Source organism: Plodia interpunctella, chromosome 10 (assembly GCF_027563975.2).
Source record: "Plodia interpunctella isolate USDA-ARS_2022_Savannah chromosome 10, ilPloInte3.2, whole genome shotgun sequence".
NCBI classification, from domain to species: Eukaryota; Metazoa; Arthropoda; class Insecta; order Lepidoptera; family Pyralidae; genus Plodia; species Plodia interpunctella.
This window is the reverse complement of record NC_071303.1, coordinates 9,459,707-9,478,510: the sequence shown is the minus strand read 5'-3', so window position 1 is coordinate 9,478,510 and position 18,804 is coordinate 9,459,707. Positions and strand designations below refer to the sequence as shown.

General features: G+C 44.0%; 1 protein-coding gene across 1 annotated transcript in view; it reads left to right on the top strand.

Moving 5' to 3' along the window:
- The window catches only part of LOC128673081 (GTP-binding protein REM 1), a 129,877-nt gene that overhangs the window by 93,636 nt on the left and 17,437 nt on the right, over positions 1-18,804 (top strand). The window contains exon 2 of the mRNA XM_053750682.2: positions 10,068-10,280. Coding sequence (XP_053606657.1) covers positions 10,068-10,280 — 213 coding nt within the window. The remainder of the gene's footprint in view (positions 1-10,067; positions 10,281-18,804) is intronic.

Sequence of the window (18,804 nt, the reverse complement as noted above, 5' to 3'; positions counted from 1 at the left end):
TAAAATTAATGAACACTTTTTTTTTTTTTTTAACGTGTGGAAAGACCCTCGTCCCGTCCATCCGGCCACGGGAAGCCGGACAGGTGTGTGGGACTTGAACCCACTAAAACCACACGATGCCAACGCCGACCGCATTTGTGCCGGGACCATGTGCTACTCTCGCTCCACAGTCCCGGCGCGGCGGCCGCTACCACGGCGGCCTCGGCTCGGCCGCTCTCCTCGGAGCGGCCAGCGGGACGGCTCGTCAGCCTTCAGTTCTACCCGCTTGGGTAAAGGCGCGCTTGGCATGGGCGCGCCTTTCTACCCGGGGGCCGTTAAGCCGGGCGACGGGAAATCCCGTTTCCGCCACCCGACCGGCCCTATTGTGGGGGCAGCAGGTGCAGGGCGTATGCCCGCCTCCTGCGCCCTGTGCGCCGACGGCGTATGGGGAGGTCGGTTGTATCCTCCCTCTCCCTTTCCGCCGCCTCTTTGCGGAGCATTACGCTCTCCGCAAAGGCCTGCACCGCTGTCCACGACGTCTCGCTGTCGGCCATCTGTCTTACGACAGCCGGCAGGGAGAGGTCGTCCCCCACAACCGCGCGCAGCTGCGTGCGGTCTTCGTCCCAGGCTGGGCAGTCCTCCAAGGTGTGCTGGGCGTCCTCGTCAGCACATCCGTCGCAATGGTGGCAAACGGCAGACGGTTCCCGACCCGCTATGCGACACAGATACCCTCCGAAGCATCCATGCCCGGAGAGTATCTGCGTCAAGCGGAAAGTCAGTTGGCCGTGCTGCCTCGCCAACCATTGGCCCAAAACTGGACAGAGCGCTTCGACGGTCCTACTCCCAGCAGTGGGCTGCTCCAGCCGTTGGGACCACTCTTCTACGGCGCGCTGATATAGCTCGCCGCGGCGTCCCGCGATCTCTCTTGGTGCCAACCGGTCACCCCGAGCCGAAGCCTCCTCGCGCCAGTCAAACAAGGATGCGAGGATTTTGGCCTCCAGATCCCAGGGCAGGGAACCGGCCAGCACTGACGCTGCCTCGAAGGAAATCGTGCGATATCCCCTCACGGCCCTTGTCGCCATCAGCCTCTGCGGCCTTCGCAGGAGGGCGAGGTTCTGACGAGATAGGGCCTCCGCCCATACAGGGGCCCCGTAAAGGGCCATGGACCGCACGACCCCCATATACAGGCGTCTGCAGGACGCTTCTGGTCCTCCCAGATTCGGCATGAGCCGTGTCAGCGCGCCAGCCGCCGTCGTCACGCGCGGCTCTAACTCGGCGAAGTGGGCGCCGAAATTCCACCTGCCGTCAAGCACGATGCCCAGGTACCGCATCGATTCCTTGACGGCAATTGCAACACCGCCTACCATCAGACTGGAATCTCGAGGCGGCCCCTTCCGCGGCCCATGGAAACATAGCGCCTCGGATTTATGGAGGGCCACCTCCAGACCCAGTCGGCGGATTCGGCGCACCACTTCAGCCACTCCCGCAGTGGCGAGCAATGACGCATCCCTGAAAGTGGCGCCGCGGGCGGTCACGAGAGTGTCGTCCGCATAGCAGACGACTTCAACTCCCGGAAGAGCGACCGTCCGCAGTACCCAATCGTACCCGATGTTCCACAGGAGCGGTCCTAGGACAGAACCCTGTGGAACACCGCGCGTCATTTCGCTTTCTCTCCACCCGTTACGGTCAGGAAAGGCTATCCGTCTCTCTGAGAGATAGTCCCCTATGATTCGGCGCAGGTAGGTTGGCACCCCATGGTACCGGAGTGCCTCCTCAATGCACGGCCAGGGAAGGGAGTTGAAGGCGTTGGCGATGTCTAGCGACACCACCACTACCACCCCACCCTGGCTGACCGCATCCTGCGCTAGGGACTTAACCCTCAGAATAGCGTGGATGGTCGACCTCTTCCGGCGGAACCCGAATTGGCAGTTCGCCAGGTCCGGCCCAACCGTCTCCAGGTGCTCGACGAGGCGGTTAGCAACGACTCTTTCCAGCAACTTGCCGGCCTCATCGAGCACGATGATGGGACGGAACCCGGTCGGAGAATCCGCCGGACGTCCCTCCTTCCTCAATAGGACTAGTCGACCTATTTTCCACGCTGTAGGAAACCTTCCCTGCCCGAAACAGGCGGTGAACAGCCCCCTCAGTCGCTCCCCCAGGACTTCCAGAGCGAGGACCAACACACGACCCGGTACTCCGTCAGGACCCGGGGCGGTTTTTTTCGCACGCAATCTTGTGACGGCCGCGGTGAACTCGTCCCGGGTCACTTCCGGGATCTCGCCCATGTCCTCGCTCCCTTCCACCAGTGGCGGAGCCATGCTGGGGGGCTGAAAGGCCGCTCCCTGCGGGAACAGAGCGGCCACCACCTCGTCGAGGAACTGCGGCTCCAGACTCTGCGTCAGGGGAACGCCATACGGCCGGGTCTTATTACGGACCAGCCGATACGGGCGTCCCCATGGATCGCGATCCAGTGTGGCCAGCAGTTCCTCGCGCGCTGCCTCCTTCGCCGCTGCAATCGCTGTCCTCAGCACCTTCTTCGCCTCCACGAGCGTTGCACACAAGGCGGCCTCCTCGGCCTCATCCCGGCGCCTTCTCCTCCGGTATCGGGCGTATTGGCGTCTAGCCGTAATACAGGCTTCTCGCAACTGCGAGAGCTCAGGCGACCACCAATACACCCACCTTCTGGGAGGACGAGAACATGTCCGGGGCATAGACGCATCACAAATTTCCGTCATTGCACCCCGGAACCAATCAGTCTCGTCCTCTACCACCACACTCAATGGCGCATGGGACCAGCCTTGGACTATGGCCGCCTCATGGAGAAGCTCCTGGTCGAGGCGCTTCAGTTGCCATCTCGGGCCAGTCTCGTTCGGGGTCCGGATTGGGCCGCTCGGGGCGACCGAGGACGTGGAAAGATCAAACCGTATATACCGGTGATCGGAAAGCGTTTCCACGTCCTCCAACACGCTCCAGCCACTGACACGGCGCGCGAGACTGGGGCTCGCGAACGATACGTCTGGCCGCGAGCCGCCATTCCATCGCACGCACGTGGGTACCGTTCCCCGATTTAACACCGCCAGCCCGTTGGTGATGAGCCACTCCTCTATGAGTGCACCCCGCGCATCCGTTGCAGGAGATCCCCATGCCGTTGATTTGGCATTGAGATCTCCAGCCACTAGCACGGGGTGAGGGTGACTCCTCTGGACCAGCGCCTCGACCTGGGTCAGGAATGACTCGAATTCGTTGAGCGGACGGTTGGGCGAAAAATACACTCCGACCACAACCAAGTCGCCCAGACGAACCGAGACCACTCCGTGACTCTGCACGACGCATGTAGGAGGCGAAGAATTCGCCGAGGACACGACCGCAACCAATCCGTCTACGTCCCGGACCCAATTATCCCGGGGCGGGACGAAGTACGGCTCAGAGACCACCGCCACGTCTATCAACCACTGCGCCAAGCTCTGGCACAACAAGTCCTGGGCACTGGTACAGTGGTTGATATTCGCCTGGAGTACTCTGAGGGCCATAATTATTCTGAGGCCCCCGTCTCCATCGCTTCGGCGCTCTGAGCCGCAAGTGCGGGTTGCGCCTGGGCCGTAACCTCGGGCGCACCCCGTCTTCCTCCTCGTCTTCTACGCGCGCTAGGGCAAGCGGCACTTCCGGCCCGGTGTTCCGTGGGTTTGCCCGCCCCTGCGCAAAGTACGCATTTTGGGGCGGCGTTGCACACGGCAGCCTTATGGCCTAGCTCTCCGCATCTGTAGCACAACAGACTCCGGTCGGCCTCTGCAGTGCACCGCTGGCTCACATGGCCTATCTCTAGGCAGCGGTAACACTGCATGGGTCTAGTCGGCAACAGTTTGACTTTTGCCGAGACCCATCCGACCAGGAGCTTTGCGCCACTAGCGGTCAGCCGTTTGGCCGCCGCAACGGGACACCTCACCCAAGCGGTGCGAGTGCCCGCATGCTCCTCCTTGATATCCCCGACCCTTATTTCGGATTCGGGGCATTGACCTACACGAGCGATGGCTTGACGCACCAATTGAGGTGTGGCCGAATCGCACAGCTCCAGCACGCGCAGGTCCGCGCTTTTCTGGGGTCTGGACACCTCCACAGTCTGGGGATCCAGGACCTCCCGCAACTTGGCCGCCAGCTGGTCGGCCTTATTATCTCTGTCGGCGCCCGCAATCTCCAATATGCGAGCGCCAGTAGCCGCCCTTTTAAACTTAACCCCGGATATACCCAGGGCACCGAGGTCCACCTTCTCCCGGGCTAGATCCAGGATCTGGCCATAGGTGGTTCCGCGCTTTTCCGCGTCCGCTTGAACCTTTAAAAGCACCGCAGCGGATCGCGGAGGGCGGAGCCTTGGCATCCGGAGCTGGGTCTTTGTCGACCTGCTGGCGGCAATCCGCGTCTCGTGGCTTGGAGCAGCGGCAGCGGGTGGTGGCCTGCGCGCACCCCCCCTAATTGGCACCTGCCTCAAGGGTTGCTCCACTGGCCCAGGGGCAGGTTGCAACACACGCACATGACAAGGCGGTGCAGAACGGGGCGCGGGTCGTGGGGCCCGCGATAGGTCTGGTGATGCGGTTACCCCCGCATAGGATGGCCCATCTACAGCCACCCTACGAGGCGGTGCTCGTGGAGGCGGGGCCGTGGACGTCGAGGCCACTGGCTCCGACACTTGTCCGGATGCTGGAGAAGCATCCTTCCCATTCTTCCTGTCTTTCCGGCTCTTTTTCCCTTTGCCCTTTCCCTTACCGGGCACAGGCTCGGGAGCCGGTTGAGAAGGAGCCTTCCTCCATATGGCGGTCCGGCTTACCGGCGTCGGCGTCGGCGCCGGCACCTCCTCCACCTCGGTGTCAGATTCGTCCACCATGTCGGCCACCGAGGCAGCCAGCCTTTCGTTCGCCAAAGCTCGGCGTTTATCAGCAGCAAGCGCCGGCCGCACGTTCTTCTCCGGCAGGAGACGGCCCTGAATTCCCTCAAACCTGGCATTGACCAAGGGGCCTACTGTAGTGAGGATGAGGCGCTTTAGCCCCTCCGTCTCCTCCTGCCGGAGGCCGCCTAGCGAAGCCGGCACTTGCGCCGCCCGCTCTGCTCGCTCTTTTTCAATGGCGGCCTTGAACTCCGCCATTTCTTTTTCCAATGCGGAGACCTTAAGCTCCATACGCCGGTTAACAGCGCGGAGCCTTTCGGCCTCCTCACTCGCCGATCTGGAGCCCAAGACCGACACAATTCTCTCGAGCGACGCGGCAGCATCCTTCAGGCCCTTTTGGAAGGTGCCCTTGAGGTTACCCGATCGGGCCGCAATTTCGCGTATCACTTTACAATACGCTGCGGCCTGGTCCTCAAGAGCCTCCTCCGCAGGGCTCGCCGCCTGCGTCTCTCTCAGCGCTTCGGCCTTACTGGTCAACTGCGCCACTACTTTTTCTGCCTCGTCTCGTCGTGCCGCCGCCTGACCCTTGCGGGCGTCAGCGGACAGCGCCGACTTGGGACGCCCTCGCCGCGCCACCACTTTAGGCGCCGGCATTTCTGTACTAGGTCCTTCCTCCCTTTCACGACCCCTCTTCAGGCGCCGCAATCGGGGGACCGAGTCCTCCACTAAGCTCTCCACGCTCATCCACGACTCTGCGTCGGATGTGCCAGCCTCTGGCTGCGAACTTTCGAAGAAGGAGGGACTTGCGTCCCTCTGGCGGTTTGTGCCCCCCCCAGATACGGTGGGGCTGCCCACGCCCCTAGGCGTGGGGAGGGATTCTCCGACCGGAGACCGGCCGGTACCCCCCTGGGGTAATGTTTTTTTCAAAGTCGCCATCATGAATTTTCCTTTATTACGAGGGTGAGGTCCCTGAGAAAGTGGACGTTCGCAACGGAGTTCCCCCTCCGCCATTCATCCCCTCGGCACGCCCGACACCTTGGGATTGGGGTTATTTTTGAAGAGGTTTTCTTCCTCGCAGCACTGGCCATAACTAGGCACAGCACCCTCGTTCTCAGAATGGGGTTACGAGTTGCCCGACGCTGGCCGAAGCCAAGACCGCCGCGCGAAAACGTGAGCACACACATCCGTTCACCGTCTGAAAGCAGACGGGAAGGAGTGGCTCCCACCAGCAGGATATTCGCCGGTAACCAATAAGACCCCGACTACCAGGAAGTTATTGGCTACCGCCCAGGGTGCACCGTCCCGAATCCCTTGTCAGCCCGCCGCTCTCACCGGATCCTTGCTGATAAAGTGAGAGAGGCTAAAGCCTTCAAGGGACCGGGCGCTCGGGGAGGTTTCCCGCACTAGCACCCCAAAATTAATGAACACTACACCAGCTCCTTGTAACGTATTTATGTTTCCGCTCGACACGTGACACGGCGTTTTGTTTGCGACATGAGTTAATTTTGATTTGTTTGTTGATGATACGAGCTTAAGACTCTCTGTTGAAATTAAGTTGGTAAAACTTTTGTTTAATCGCATTAGGGTGAGCTTGAAATTAATTATTCAAAATTAGGTTGTTAATTCTAGCAGATTGTAGCTTCGAGAAATGAGATGAAGGATAGCTTTGCTACATTTAATTCTCCATTTCGCACAGTCTTCGGCATCCTTAATTATTCATTCATCAGATCATTGTCATGGATATTCTCATTGAAGACATCAAGGTAATCTTTTTAGGTTAGCGCTCCTTCTGCGGAAGCGGCATAACTGGACATTTATTCCCCTACATCACGTACTAGCGTAGACGGTAACTTGCCTGCTTTGTCACAGACATGAACGGACACACGAAAAGACACATACAAGTTTCAAAGAAGACTCAACATTTGCGCATGTTTGTCAGACCTTCACAAAAATTGGATATAGGTACTGTGAAAAAAAAAAAAAAAAAAAAAACTTTCCCCTGGCAGAAACAGCAAAGCGAAAAAGTGTCAACTTGATGTCGTCAGAATCAATACATACATTCCAATGGCCTAAAATATGGATGCCGACGAACATACGGAGATGAAAAACGAAATTTATGTGGGTGGAGCATAGCATAGCATAGCGGCTAAGGAAGAAGTCATAAAAACGCTCAAATGAATGAGAAGAGAAGGACTAGATCCGTTATGGATCTGGAACAATAGATCTAGTCAGAATGATCGTCCCTTTCACTTGCATGGAAACCAAACACGAGCGCAGTAAACTCGGTCAACATCAAAATAAATCTCAGGACGTGTAGTTTAGTATGCTCCATTGACGTCACACATCACGCGCGACGCATATAACTCGGGGCTTATGGGAATGGTCCGAAACACAGTGGGCTGTTTGGATATGACACAAATTCAAATTCATTATTCAATCAAGAGTTGGTTGTACCGTCAACTTTGACCAGGGAAAAAGCGGTCTTTGCCCGCCATATTGTCTTAACGTCGGCGGCGCGTAGGTTAAAGTCATGAAGTTGAGTGGCTGAACTCACCCTTAGTCCCTTATCCTTACTCCGTGGAGTACCTCCTAATTCCATTGATGATATACATCATTTATTGACGTCAAAAATTTCAAAGCGCAGGTGAAGAAGTGGCGCAACTAATTTCACCGCAGCCTTTTCTCCATAGACGTCAAATGTGGTTCTTTTAAGTACGAGATTAGTATAACTACTTAAGTGCATGTACATTATTTATAATGTCATGATTATATAATTCGTTCCAACTGGATATTTACTGGAGTTTTACTGTATGAGACGGTGGTGGTCCAGTGGATAAGACGCCTACCAGTAAACCTTGAATCCTATTCCTGCCACTTGAGTTTCTATACCAATCTGATTCATGTATAATAGTTTTGATATCTCCCTCATCTGAGCGTATAACCCTGTTGCTCCCTCAGCGTTGAGCATCGGAGCTCAGGTCTCGCTTTCCTACTTTTTCATCTCACTTCGCACTGTAGTCGACATCCCTAGTGAAGACAATAAACGCTTCAGTTTAAGCTTAAATTGGGCTAAAGCTGGGCATTTTAAAATGTCCGTCTGTCCATCTATTTTGACGTCATCAGCTTGCACAATGACGACCAATTCGTGATGTTTTGAAACGTTTTTACACTATTTAATGCTATGTGACGTAAACCGTTGGCAACTGTTATTGTAGTAAATTTGATGCAGTTTTCGATCAAATCTGGAGTGGAAAATTGCGTAAGCGACTGGGCATGGTACGAGCTTAGGTTTTCATACTAGACATTTTTTTTCGTTGACATTTTATTTTCGTTTACATTGAAGAAAACTATATGATTGATATGAATTTCGTGATAAAAAGTACTCTATTTGTTATTCCAGGTTATATTCTACCCGTGCACTGAATTTTATAACAATCCGTCCAGTAGATTTTGCGTGAAAGAGTAACAAACATAAAATAATATACATCCTCAAAAACTTTCACATTTTACTATCGATTAAATATTCAAACGCAAAAAACCTCTTGATTGCCTGAAAGCTGCAAATCACAAATATGATTTATAAAAATACAATTTCAATATTTATATTTGTATTTAAAAACTAATGTTTTATTTGTGATAAGCTATACTAAATACCTTATTCTAAATACGGGTATATTTTTATTTTCCAAATAAAAATCATAATTCAATTTAAGAGCGACTCTCTTGACGGTGGAGTTATTTCCATTGCTCTCTCTCCACAGATAATTGCTCCACTTTTTGATACAACACGACATACTTTCTTTTATTTGCCTGATAACTATCTCTTGGTCTTCCTAGGACCTTTCTTCCTTCTACTAACGTGCTACGTGTTGTGTGTTTCGTGGTAGGCCTTCCGATTCAAAATATATGTATATTTTGTTTATATAAATATATGTATACAGTGATTCTATACCTTGTTTAATGCCTCTTTTGAAGTGAATTTATCGCACGTTTCCTTTGGTTATAAATGTGGTTATATACAATTCGTCTTGCGAACCGTTATAATGTACAGTTTGATATTGCAGACAGATTAATATGTTTAACCTTTATATCACGCGCTGCCAATAAAACTAGAATCTAAAATTGTTTTCAAGGCATGTATGCTTAAACTACGCAAACGCGAACTATCTTACGACTATCCCTGTTATTCATAAGCTAATGTATGTTCTATCTTCTATCCCTATCGTACTTTACAATATTTGACATTGACAGAGCCAGAGAAAACATACTTTAGCACAATGTGTGCTTTATATATTTTTATGGAATAAAATATGGTTACCGAATTTTTTTTCAAGATCTGTCAAAGCCTGTGTTCAAAACATTTATCCAGAAATTAGACCTTCACACTATTATAACGTTAAAATTTAATGTATTTCTCAAAAATCTGCAAACTACTTACTGATGTTTCGAATCAATGTAGTGTCAAACTTAAAGCAAGCGAACGCACTAACCCACAAAATGTTACTTTTCCACAACGAGTAATTATTAATTGTTAGCAATAACACGCTCGATATGACAACAACCAATGGACGGATTCCAATTCCAATGAAAATTTAATACACGTGAAGAATATAAACTAATATCATATCTTAAAATACAGAGTACCTACTTTTATTTCCCTTTAGCATGTTTAGCAATTAGGAACGATTCGCAAAAATGTATGTGTAACTACGCCAGTCAGGGAACCAATTCCGAAAGCCGCAAAACGTACTCGTAAGGATCGAAACTTATGAAATACGCGTAAGTTTCTTTATTTTCTTCAATATTTTCGTCTAACAAACGACATAGCTAAATGAACAAAAATAAAATGAAGAATATAAGAAAACTTTTCCAAGGGTAAGTTGCACCAGTCAAATTTAACGTTGTATGCGCGCCGACATCGTTGACATCGCGGGTTAAAGTTAATGTCAAAGTTGACTTGTGCCGCCATAAGTATATTGCGCTAGCGTTTTTGAAAAAATTTCCCTTGTAAATGTGCTTTTAATGGTCGCTAACAAAATTTTATTGGTTTGATGTAACCACTCGTAACGCTACAAGTAAAATTTAAATAAACATGTGCATCGGATAGGTTAAAAAGGTATATTTCTTGGAAAATCCATAGCAAAGTTGATGTTAGCAACAATTTTCTTTAACAAATCTTATTTTTGCTTACAAAACCTCTCCTTCTTTACAGGCATTGTGAACCGCGGAGATTCGTTCCGCCGCCGCCGCTCCCGCTCAGGCAGCCTCGCACCGTCCTCTCCAGCGGCAGCGCCGGAGCCTCAGGAACGCAGACCAGTTGCTTGTCACCGTGTGGCGATGGTGGGCGCCCCTGGTGTCGGCAAGACTGCCTTAATCAGCCAATTTCAGACCAGTGAATGTATCAACGCTTACGACAGGCATGGAGGTATAATTTCATTCATACAATTTATAATTATTAGGACAAAATCACACAGACTGAGCTAGCCCCAATGTAAGTTCGAGACTTGAGTGTTATGGGATACTTACTTAACGATACTATATTTTATAACAAATACGTATATAGATAAACATCCAAGACCCGGGCCAATCAGAAAAAAATCATTTTCAATCATGACCCGACCGGGGTTGGAACCCGAGACCTCTCGGTTCAGAGGCAAGCACTTTACCACGGCGCCACCGAAGTCGTCAAATTAGTGAAGTCTTTCCAACGCCAGTAGCAAATACAACACAAACAAATACTATATATGAATATAAGATAGGCTTTCTCATCCTCAAAAACCTTTGTTTAGAAACATGAAGATTCGACTATATTTTTACAAACGATTGCCTGCCTGACGTCATTCCTGCTTGGGAATGCTGTTGTTACCTATCAGTCACCAATGCTTTGTATCCCTTAGTCGCCTGTTACGACGTCCACGGGGGATATCGAGTGGTCCTTCCAGGGCTGATCCAATTCAATTTGAATCCGGATTCAAAGACAAAATTTGTTAAAGCATGCAATCCTATTATTTTATCAAAGAAAAATGTAGCATTTTCTTTCGATAAACATCAAGCGAAAGTATAAAAGCAAAGCATGGTTTTTATCTGCAATAACTCTTACCTTTCTATAGCAAACTTATTATCTAAAAGCTACAACACAATAATGATCATAATAAAAAGGGGAATAGCCCGTATGTGTGTTCAAAGTAAATAAAACTATTGAAATGCGTACTGTTGGTTGAACATGATTTATACAGTGAACAGACGCTTTTGAACACACTCGTTCGAAGGAATTATCGACGGAAATGTGTTAATTAATAGTCCCTATTACTTTTGTTACATAGTTTTAATAAAAATTAATGAATAATTCGAAGTTTTACGATATAGGTCTCAACTTTGAGTGTATCGAAAAACGTCGCGTGTGACACATGCGTACTTGATCATTCCATAGGTACTCGCGAGGATGAATGATAAAGCGAAAATCTCTTATGTAAAATTCAACATTCCTACGCTTGCATCATCTATAATGTCCGATTATTAATCAATTCTTTGTCATAATATATTTATTTAATCTTAAACAATGTTTATGCACTAAATAATCCGTTGACGTGTATAATAATCGGCAAACACAATATATTTTTATAGTTTTTTTTTCCGTTTTTTCGAATATTCAATTCCTAACTTAAGTGTCTAATATTTTGTAGTTATGACGCCATACTTTGGTGCTAAATAACGAATCATACTGGAAAACAATGTCATTATCCGTAATCTAGATATTTTTAGTGTAATCTCAAAGGTACCAAGAATGGCTGACACGAAGGTGAGGTCACGTTTGAGGCTCAGATTTTATTGGTCGAGTACCTGTAAATGGTATACTTACTTTCAATAGCCCTTGAACATAATATTTAATTGTTATTACTATTTATGGCTTATTCTTCACAGCTACAAATGTAGTATTTAGTAGCTGTGAAGTAAGTACTCTAAATTAAGTAGAATAGTATGCTATTAGATGTTGCTCGGGACTTCGCTCCCGTAGGAATCTTGAGTTAAAATATAGCCTATAGCAATCTTGGATAATGTACGTTTCTAATGGTGAAAGAATTTTTGAAATCGGTTCTGTAGTTTCGGTGATTACCCGCCTCAAACATACAAACTCACAAACGCTTATCTCTTTATAATAATATTATAGATTATATTATACTTACCTACTATTAGGTGTGGAGTAGGATTGCGCTCCCGTGGGAATGATCCATAGGCATTATACTTATATGCCTTTTAGTCGCATTTCAAGGGTTCATTTCACGTCATGACTACTCATGACGTGAAATGAAACAACGAACAAATATAATTTAATTGCAACTTTCTTAGCAATATTAATAGATTGGTTAAGACTAGGTCATAAGTTATCAACTAGAGTCTTCTGCTACATATAGCACCCTTTTCTCATCGTGTAATCTAACATAAGTTTCTTGTGTACATAAATAAATAAATACAATAAATATTTTCTCACCTTAAGGTTTTTTTTCGCAAAACTTTTTATAGAAAAATTTATTATAAATCAGAAAATTTCAAATTCACTAAACAACTACATGGAAACTGACAATTACGAGATAGCGAAACTCATTTTCCATTCCACTTTTTCTTGTAATTTTCGAAAATACCTTCGATTTGAAACTCGCAACAAAGGCCCGACTTGCCGGCGACATTTCCTGTCGTGTGACGGCACATGCAAAGAGACACTTTACTGATAACGGTGAATAATAAACACCTACCACAAACAGCTTTGAATGATCGTGATTCCGCTCATAAACTTTTGTTATTACAGTAAGGTACCTAAAACTATACAGGATGGCTTTTTAAACACCACCCAAATTGTCAGAATATTCTCAGTAATTCACGTATTTTCGCTATATGTAATACTAGATTTTACATAAAAGGGTAACAAACATACTTACATACATACATCTTCACAAACTTGACGACCTCGGTGGCGCAGTGGTAAAGTGCTTGCCGCAGTGGTAAACCGAGAGGTCCCGGGTTCGATCCCCGGGCCATGATGGAAAATGATCTTTTTCTGATTGTCCCAGGTCTTGGATGTTTATCTATATATGTATTTGTTATAAAATATAGTATCGTTGAGTTAGTATCCCATAACACAAGTCTCGAACTTACTTTGGGGCTAGCTCAATCTGTGTGGTTTGTCCTAATATATATATATTAAAAAAAACTTCCGCATTTATAATAAAAGTAGTAACCTTTGCGATCGAAAATTATAGAAAGACATATTAACGTAAAATTCCGACTTTCCATACTAAGATCTATTTCGCGGTTTCTTCCCCATCTATAAAGCGACAGAATCCCGCGTCCGTTATTAGTATAACTACCATATAACTTAATATAAACTTAACTTTAACTTGCACGGCATCGTCGTTTAGATAAAATGGCATTGTTTGCGTTTTTCTGAGAAGATAAGTCGACTGGTTTAAATTTTATTATGTGATTAATAAGGATGTCGAAGACCGTGCGAAGTAGAAAAGTAAAAGTAGTAAAGCTGAACCTGGACTCCGTTGCACTACGGCTGCGGATGCAACCAGAAAATCGTTTTTAAAACGTCAAGCTCGATAATATTATCAATAAAAGATTATATTATCTGTGCTACTGACTACATACTTCCACTAGTCTTATTTATAAACATTAAAAAAAAAAATTCTGTGTCAACAACCTTCTCAATGTCCTTTCAGAAGTATCCTACTGAAAATACCTATTATTATTAAATATGGGAAATATTAAAAAGAATGACAAGAAAATTATGATCAAACGAAAAAAAGGGCCAAAAGTGATAAAGTAATCGTCATCATCATCATGGGGTGCCACCTTCGAATTGAAGTTTGGAGGTCAGCATACGGAAACCCTCGCGGCTTTGGGCCGCTATTTTCAGTTGGTTGTATCTGAGTCCGGTCCAATCCTTTATGTCATCAAACCACTTTCGTCGAGGGCGGCCAGGAGGTCTTTTGCCAGGGATTTCGCCTTCAAGAATCTTAGAAATTCAAACTGGAGTTCCCTTTGTATTTTTGTACAAAGTAAAACAAAAATTATCTGCCATGGATAGCCACACAAAAATGACCTAGTTCTCTATTATAATTTCAAACGCAAGTAAAAAAAAAAAATTAATTAACCGTTTTTTTTTTTTCCAACGAACAATTAAAACAAGTTTCACAGTAGCGTACGCGGGATTACTCGACACGAAAAAAAAGAGGTCTTGGTTTTCAACGCCCGTTTTTATTTACCTTTTGTTCAGAATAATAACTTTCATACACATCGTGTTCCCCCTCTCCCATCCACCCTCTATTTAAAGCTGGCTGTATACTGGTGTTTTACTTGTTAACATTTTTTCTTCTAGTTTATAAATCTATATACTATTATTATAAAGAGGTAAGCGTTTGAGAGTTTGTATGTTTGAGACGGGTAATCTCCGAAACTACAAAACCGATTTCAAAAATTCTTTCACCATTACAAAGGTACATTATCCAAGATTGCTCTTTAGCAATCTTACTTTATAGTACTAGTGTGGACGCGACTACCTGCCGTAAGATTGCGGTAAGTAATGTAAAAGTCGTGTCAGATGTCTTTGGGCGACTTGAATAAAATCTGACACCAGTGTTAGCAATAACACACTCGATATGATGATGATTTTGAACAAACGATAAAATTTGTTTAATTTTGAACCGCCTTGTTTCTGTGCCAGTGTAGAACTGGTATAGGTAAAGTCGATTAGGATCGCTCACTGGAGCCAAAAAAAAAATAGACTAGCTATCGACAAAGCTCCTATGTCCAACCAGATTGCTCCTATAACAGCTTTGTATCGATGTTTCAACTGCAATTTTAAAGTGTTTTTTTAACGTTTTAATCCGTTCGTTCGTTACCACTTTAGTTATAAATAATAGTTACAATGTTTTATATAAACTTACTCTACACATCTAAGAACACAATTTAAATAAAATACCGAAAGATTATTACGGAATAGATATACGGCAATTATCACGACGAACCTACTAATATTATAAATGAGAAAGTTTGTGAGCACGTGTTTATATATGTATGTTTGTTCTTCTTTCACGCAAAATCTACCAGATCGATTGTTATGAAATTTAGTACACGGCTAAAATATAACCTGGAATAACACATATGGTACTTTTTATCCGGAAATTCCCACGGTAGCGAAGCTCCGGGGCGCAGCTAGTAATTTACAACCACACGATTTGTATGTCTATTTTGGTGACATAGATTTTAAATACCATTATATAGGTCAGATTCAGAGGGTTGTATGCCGTGCCATAACTCCTATGCTTGTGATGATGTAATGTTGGTTACCGTTTAAGCAATGGCCGTGTCACACACAACACATGTACGGAAAAATCTAATTTCAATATCGTTGCAGCGCGTCGACACGTAAAAAGAAGAAGATACGAGTAGGTAATGATTAACTTGCATGCGAAAACACTCGTAAACAACAGAATCTACTACGAAACAAAGGCTGTGAAAAACAAATGAATTCATACATTAAACAATAAATTACAAAGCGAGTTAATAAACTCTGTAGACACACCAATAAAAGGCAACAACGTAATGCGTGTCTCAATTATGAAACAGAGGAATTTGGTTGACTGTCAACGTGAGCCGTGTTTGAATAAAAGGTTAGGTATAGGCGGGGATCGGGAACATTTTTCAACAATCAATTATTGTCAAGATACTCTATAACATTTACTGAAATTCCATTCTTATGGGGAACCCTGATACTCGCTAAATTATGTTTAGGTTAAAAGTCGAATTGGACGTAAAATTATTTTTAAAGCGTAACATTATATTCCTGAATAAACATATTTCATAGGAAAAGTTGGACAATTTATTATTTAATATTAATTAGTTTGCATATCGAAGTTTTTGTTATTACAAACTTTAATTTAGATTTACCTGTCTCGGTATATTTTCTGTGAAGGTGAAATCTGTTGATGTTGACAGAAATTGGGCTGAAATTTCGAACGCAAAATTTGAATACAGTTGGAAAATTGAAGCACGTACGATATTGGGAAGGATCAAATTTAACTTGCAAGATTTGACAACATACGATATAGACGAAGAGCACAATGAATTCGAGAACTTTATAAAAGGATGAAATTTAGAACTTTATACACTGTGTCAGCGGCGACTGTTGAAACAATAAGTTATTTCTAACATTCGAAGATTACTCAAAAACCTAAAACTTATAGAATTTTTTTAAAAAAATAGGTTAAATGTAAGAAATATCCTTACATATTCATAAAAAGAAGTCTCATAGCGTCTATCTGTCTGTATGCACACGATAAGTTCAAAAACCTATCGGCCGGATTATTGCACGGTTTTTGTAATTCTTGAGAAAAGTTGAAGTGCATATTTTTTATGGTTTTACCCGAGTATTATATAATAGTATTAAATATTTCGGCGGTATCTCCCAAAGCAAACAATGACATGACAAAATCATGAGTAGTGTCGAAAACTGGTGAAAAAAATCACAGATCATCCGAACGCCCTTGAACACAATAAAAAAACTGTACCACAGATTTAATAACACTTATAGCACTATTTGAAGTACCTATAATGATCCACAAACATTGATAATGTTTAAGTTAATTGATAATGTTAAAGGAAACATTGATAATGTTAAACAACGGTAAATGGTAATCTAGGTATAATAACAATGAAAGAAAAGATTTGAATTTTTTTTTCTCATTTATTATTTTGTAATTACGTAGCTATAATATAATAATTAAATATAATAATTAAAACCGTCATCTTTTTTTGAACTCTCGGATGTTTTTATATAAATTTTTGCTCAATTCTAATTTTTTTCTTCCGCCACTTTTTGTTATTATATACTATCATATTATAACTTTGCAGGTTTTATATTACTTAATAAATTTATCAAAAACACAAACGTTCGAGCTATATAGATTTTAAAATCAAACGGTATTAGAATTGTGTTTGGTCTGAAGAAAATGACGACCTCGGTCGCGCAGTGGTAAAGTGCTTGCCTCTGAACCGAGAGGTCCCGGGTTCGATCCCTAGTCGGATCATGATGGAATCTTTTTCTGATTGGCCCGGGTCTTGGATGTTTATCTATATATGTATATGTTATAAAATATAGTACCGTTGAGTTAGTATCCCATAACACAAGTCTCGAACTTACTTTGGAGCTAGCTCAATCTGTGTGATTCGTCCTAATATATTTATTTATTTATTACCTATTTTACTTTTATAAAGAAAATTATTACACACTTATTATACAGGGTTATTGGTATCTAACGCATAACCTTCCAAAGGCGCATAAGGTACACAGAGACTAACATCTTTTGTTCTACGACTTTTGTCTAAACGTAATAATACATACAACATTAGTTTTAATGTCGTTTCTATAAAACGTTAACTTTATGTTCGATTCCGCTACATAACGCTACTATACTGTCTCGTGTTGCTTGGCTATTACATTGAGTTAGGATGTGTAGAATCGCAAATTGGATAGTTTTTTTTATATTAAAAAATATTAGTAATTTGTAGGTTCGTAAATGATACAATTGTTACTACATACTAAAAACGTTTGTTATCATTCTCATACATTTCTATGCTTTATTGTTGTGCAATTTGTGTCGACTGAACTTTAACTAAATTCTATCGACAGTACATTAACCTACACAGAATCATAGCAAATTCGTTATTAGAGTCCCATGAAAGACAACTTAGGTGCGGTTGACAACCAAAACCGGTAAAAAGTTTTCAGATATATAGATAAAACGTTTATTTACTAGTACTTACTGCATACATACAGGCGACAAATTTGACAAATATTTACACAAAGTTAAAACAAACATAACAGAAATTTTCATCCCGTATTTCGACATTGTTTTGTTATTCTATACCCCTGCCTGCATGGCCGCAGAGTAAAAGAATGGATCTCGTTGGCTGATAAGCCGAAAGTCCAAATATATTCCTCATATAATGTCATATCTCGGTTTTTAAGCAACGTATCGCGATGTAACCTATACCAGATTTTAAGTTCGTCCATCCGCTATACAACTGTGAAAACCAATATCCAATTTCGTCCAGTAGTTTTCGCGTGATGCGCGAACAAACATCAGACAGACAACAATTCTAAAAAATATTGTGGTAAAAAAAGTAGGCAAAAACTTTTTTTTTTACCAATTTAATAATTATTATTCTTTAATATCCCCTATGTACAGACACTTTCAGTTTTATTATATATATACTATATTTAGAGATAGCATCGTGTAATATAATTTATTTGTTCATTTGCTTATTTGTGCTAGACCAGACCAATAAAAAAGAACCACACACACGGTCTAATCTGTTGGAAGCGACAGGCGATATCTGATGGTTATCCAGAGTGTGGCCATGAAACTATAAAATAACAAATGAAATCTTTAATTCAGAATTAAACTTTCGATGGCACATATCGCACGCACCACTACTGTTCCGCACTCAATAGTGGCAACAGCTTTACGTAGTCATTTAGATAGTCTATACATGATAAATAGTAACGTTATGTACTTGTTTATTGTTTTCACTTTTTATTATTGTAGATGTGTCCCCGGGACGGCGGCTCAATGTGTCCGTTTACGGTGATGTCTGAAAATCAGTGTTTGCTCCTTGAGCAATTCCCACCACTGACTTGTCGCAAATTTGTATCACTGCGCCACACATTTACGTCACGGAAACAATGTTATTAATTGTTATTTATAGATATGTATATCTATCTAACATGTGACAACTCTTAATTATTTGTACGTGTATCAGTTGATGCAAATAAATTAAAATATATATATATATACTTACGTCATATTCGAAATTAAATATTATTTACCAAAGTTACGAGCTACTAGCATTTCGGAGACGGCACTAATAAGAAATGTCGAAAGAAA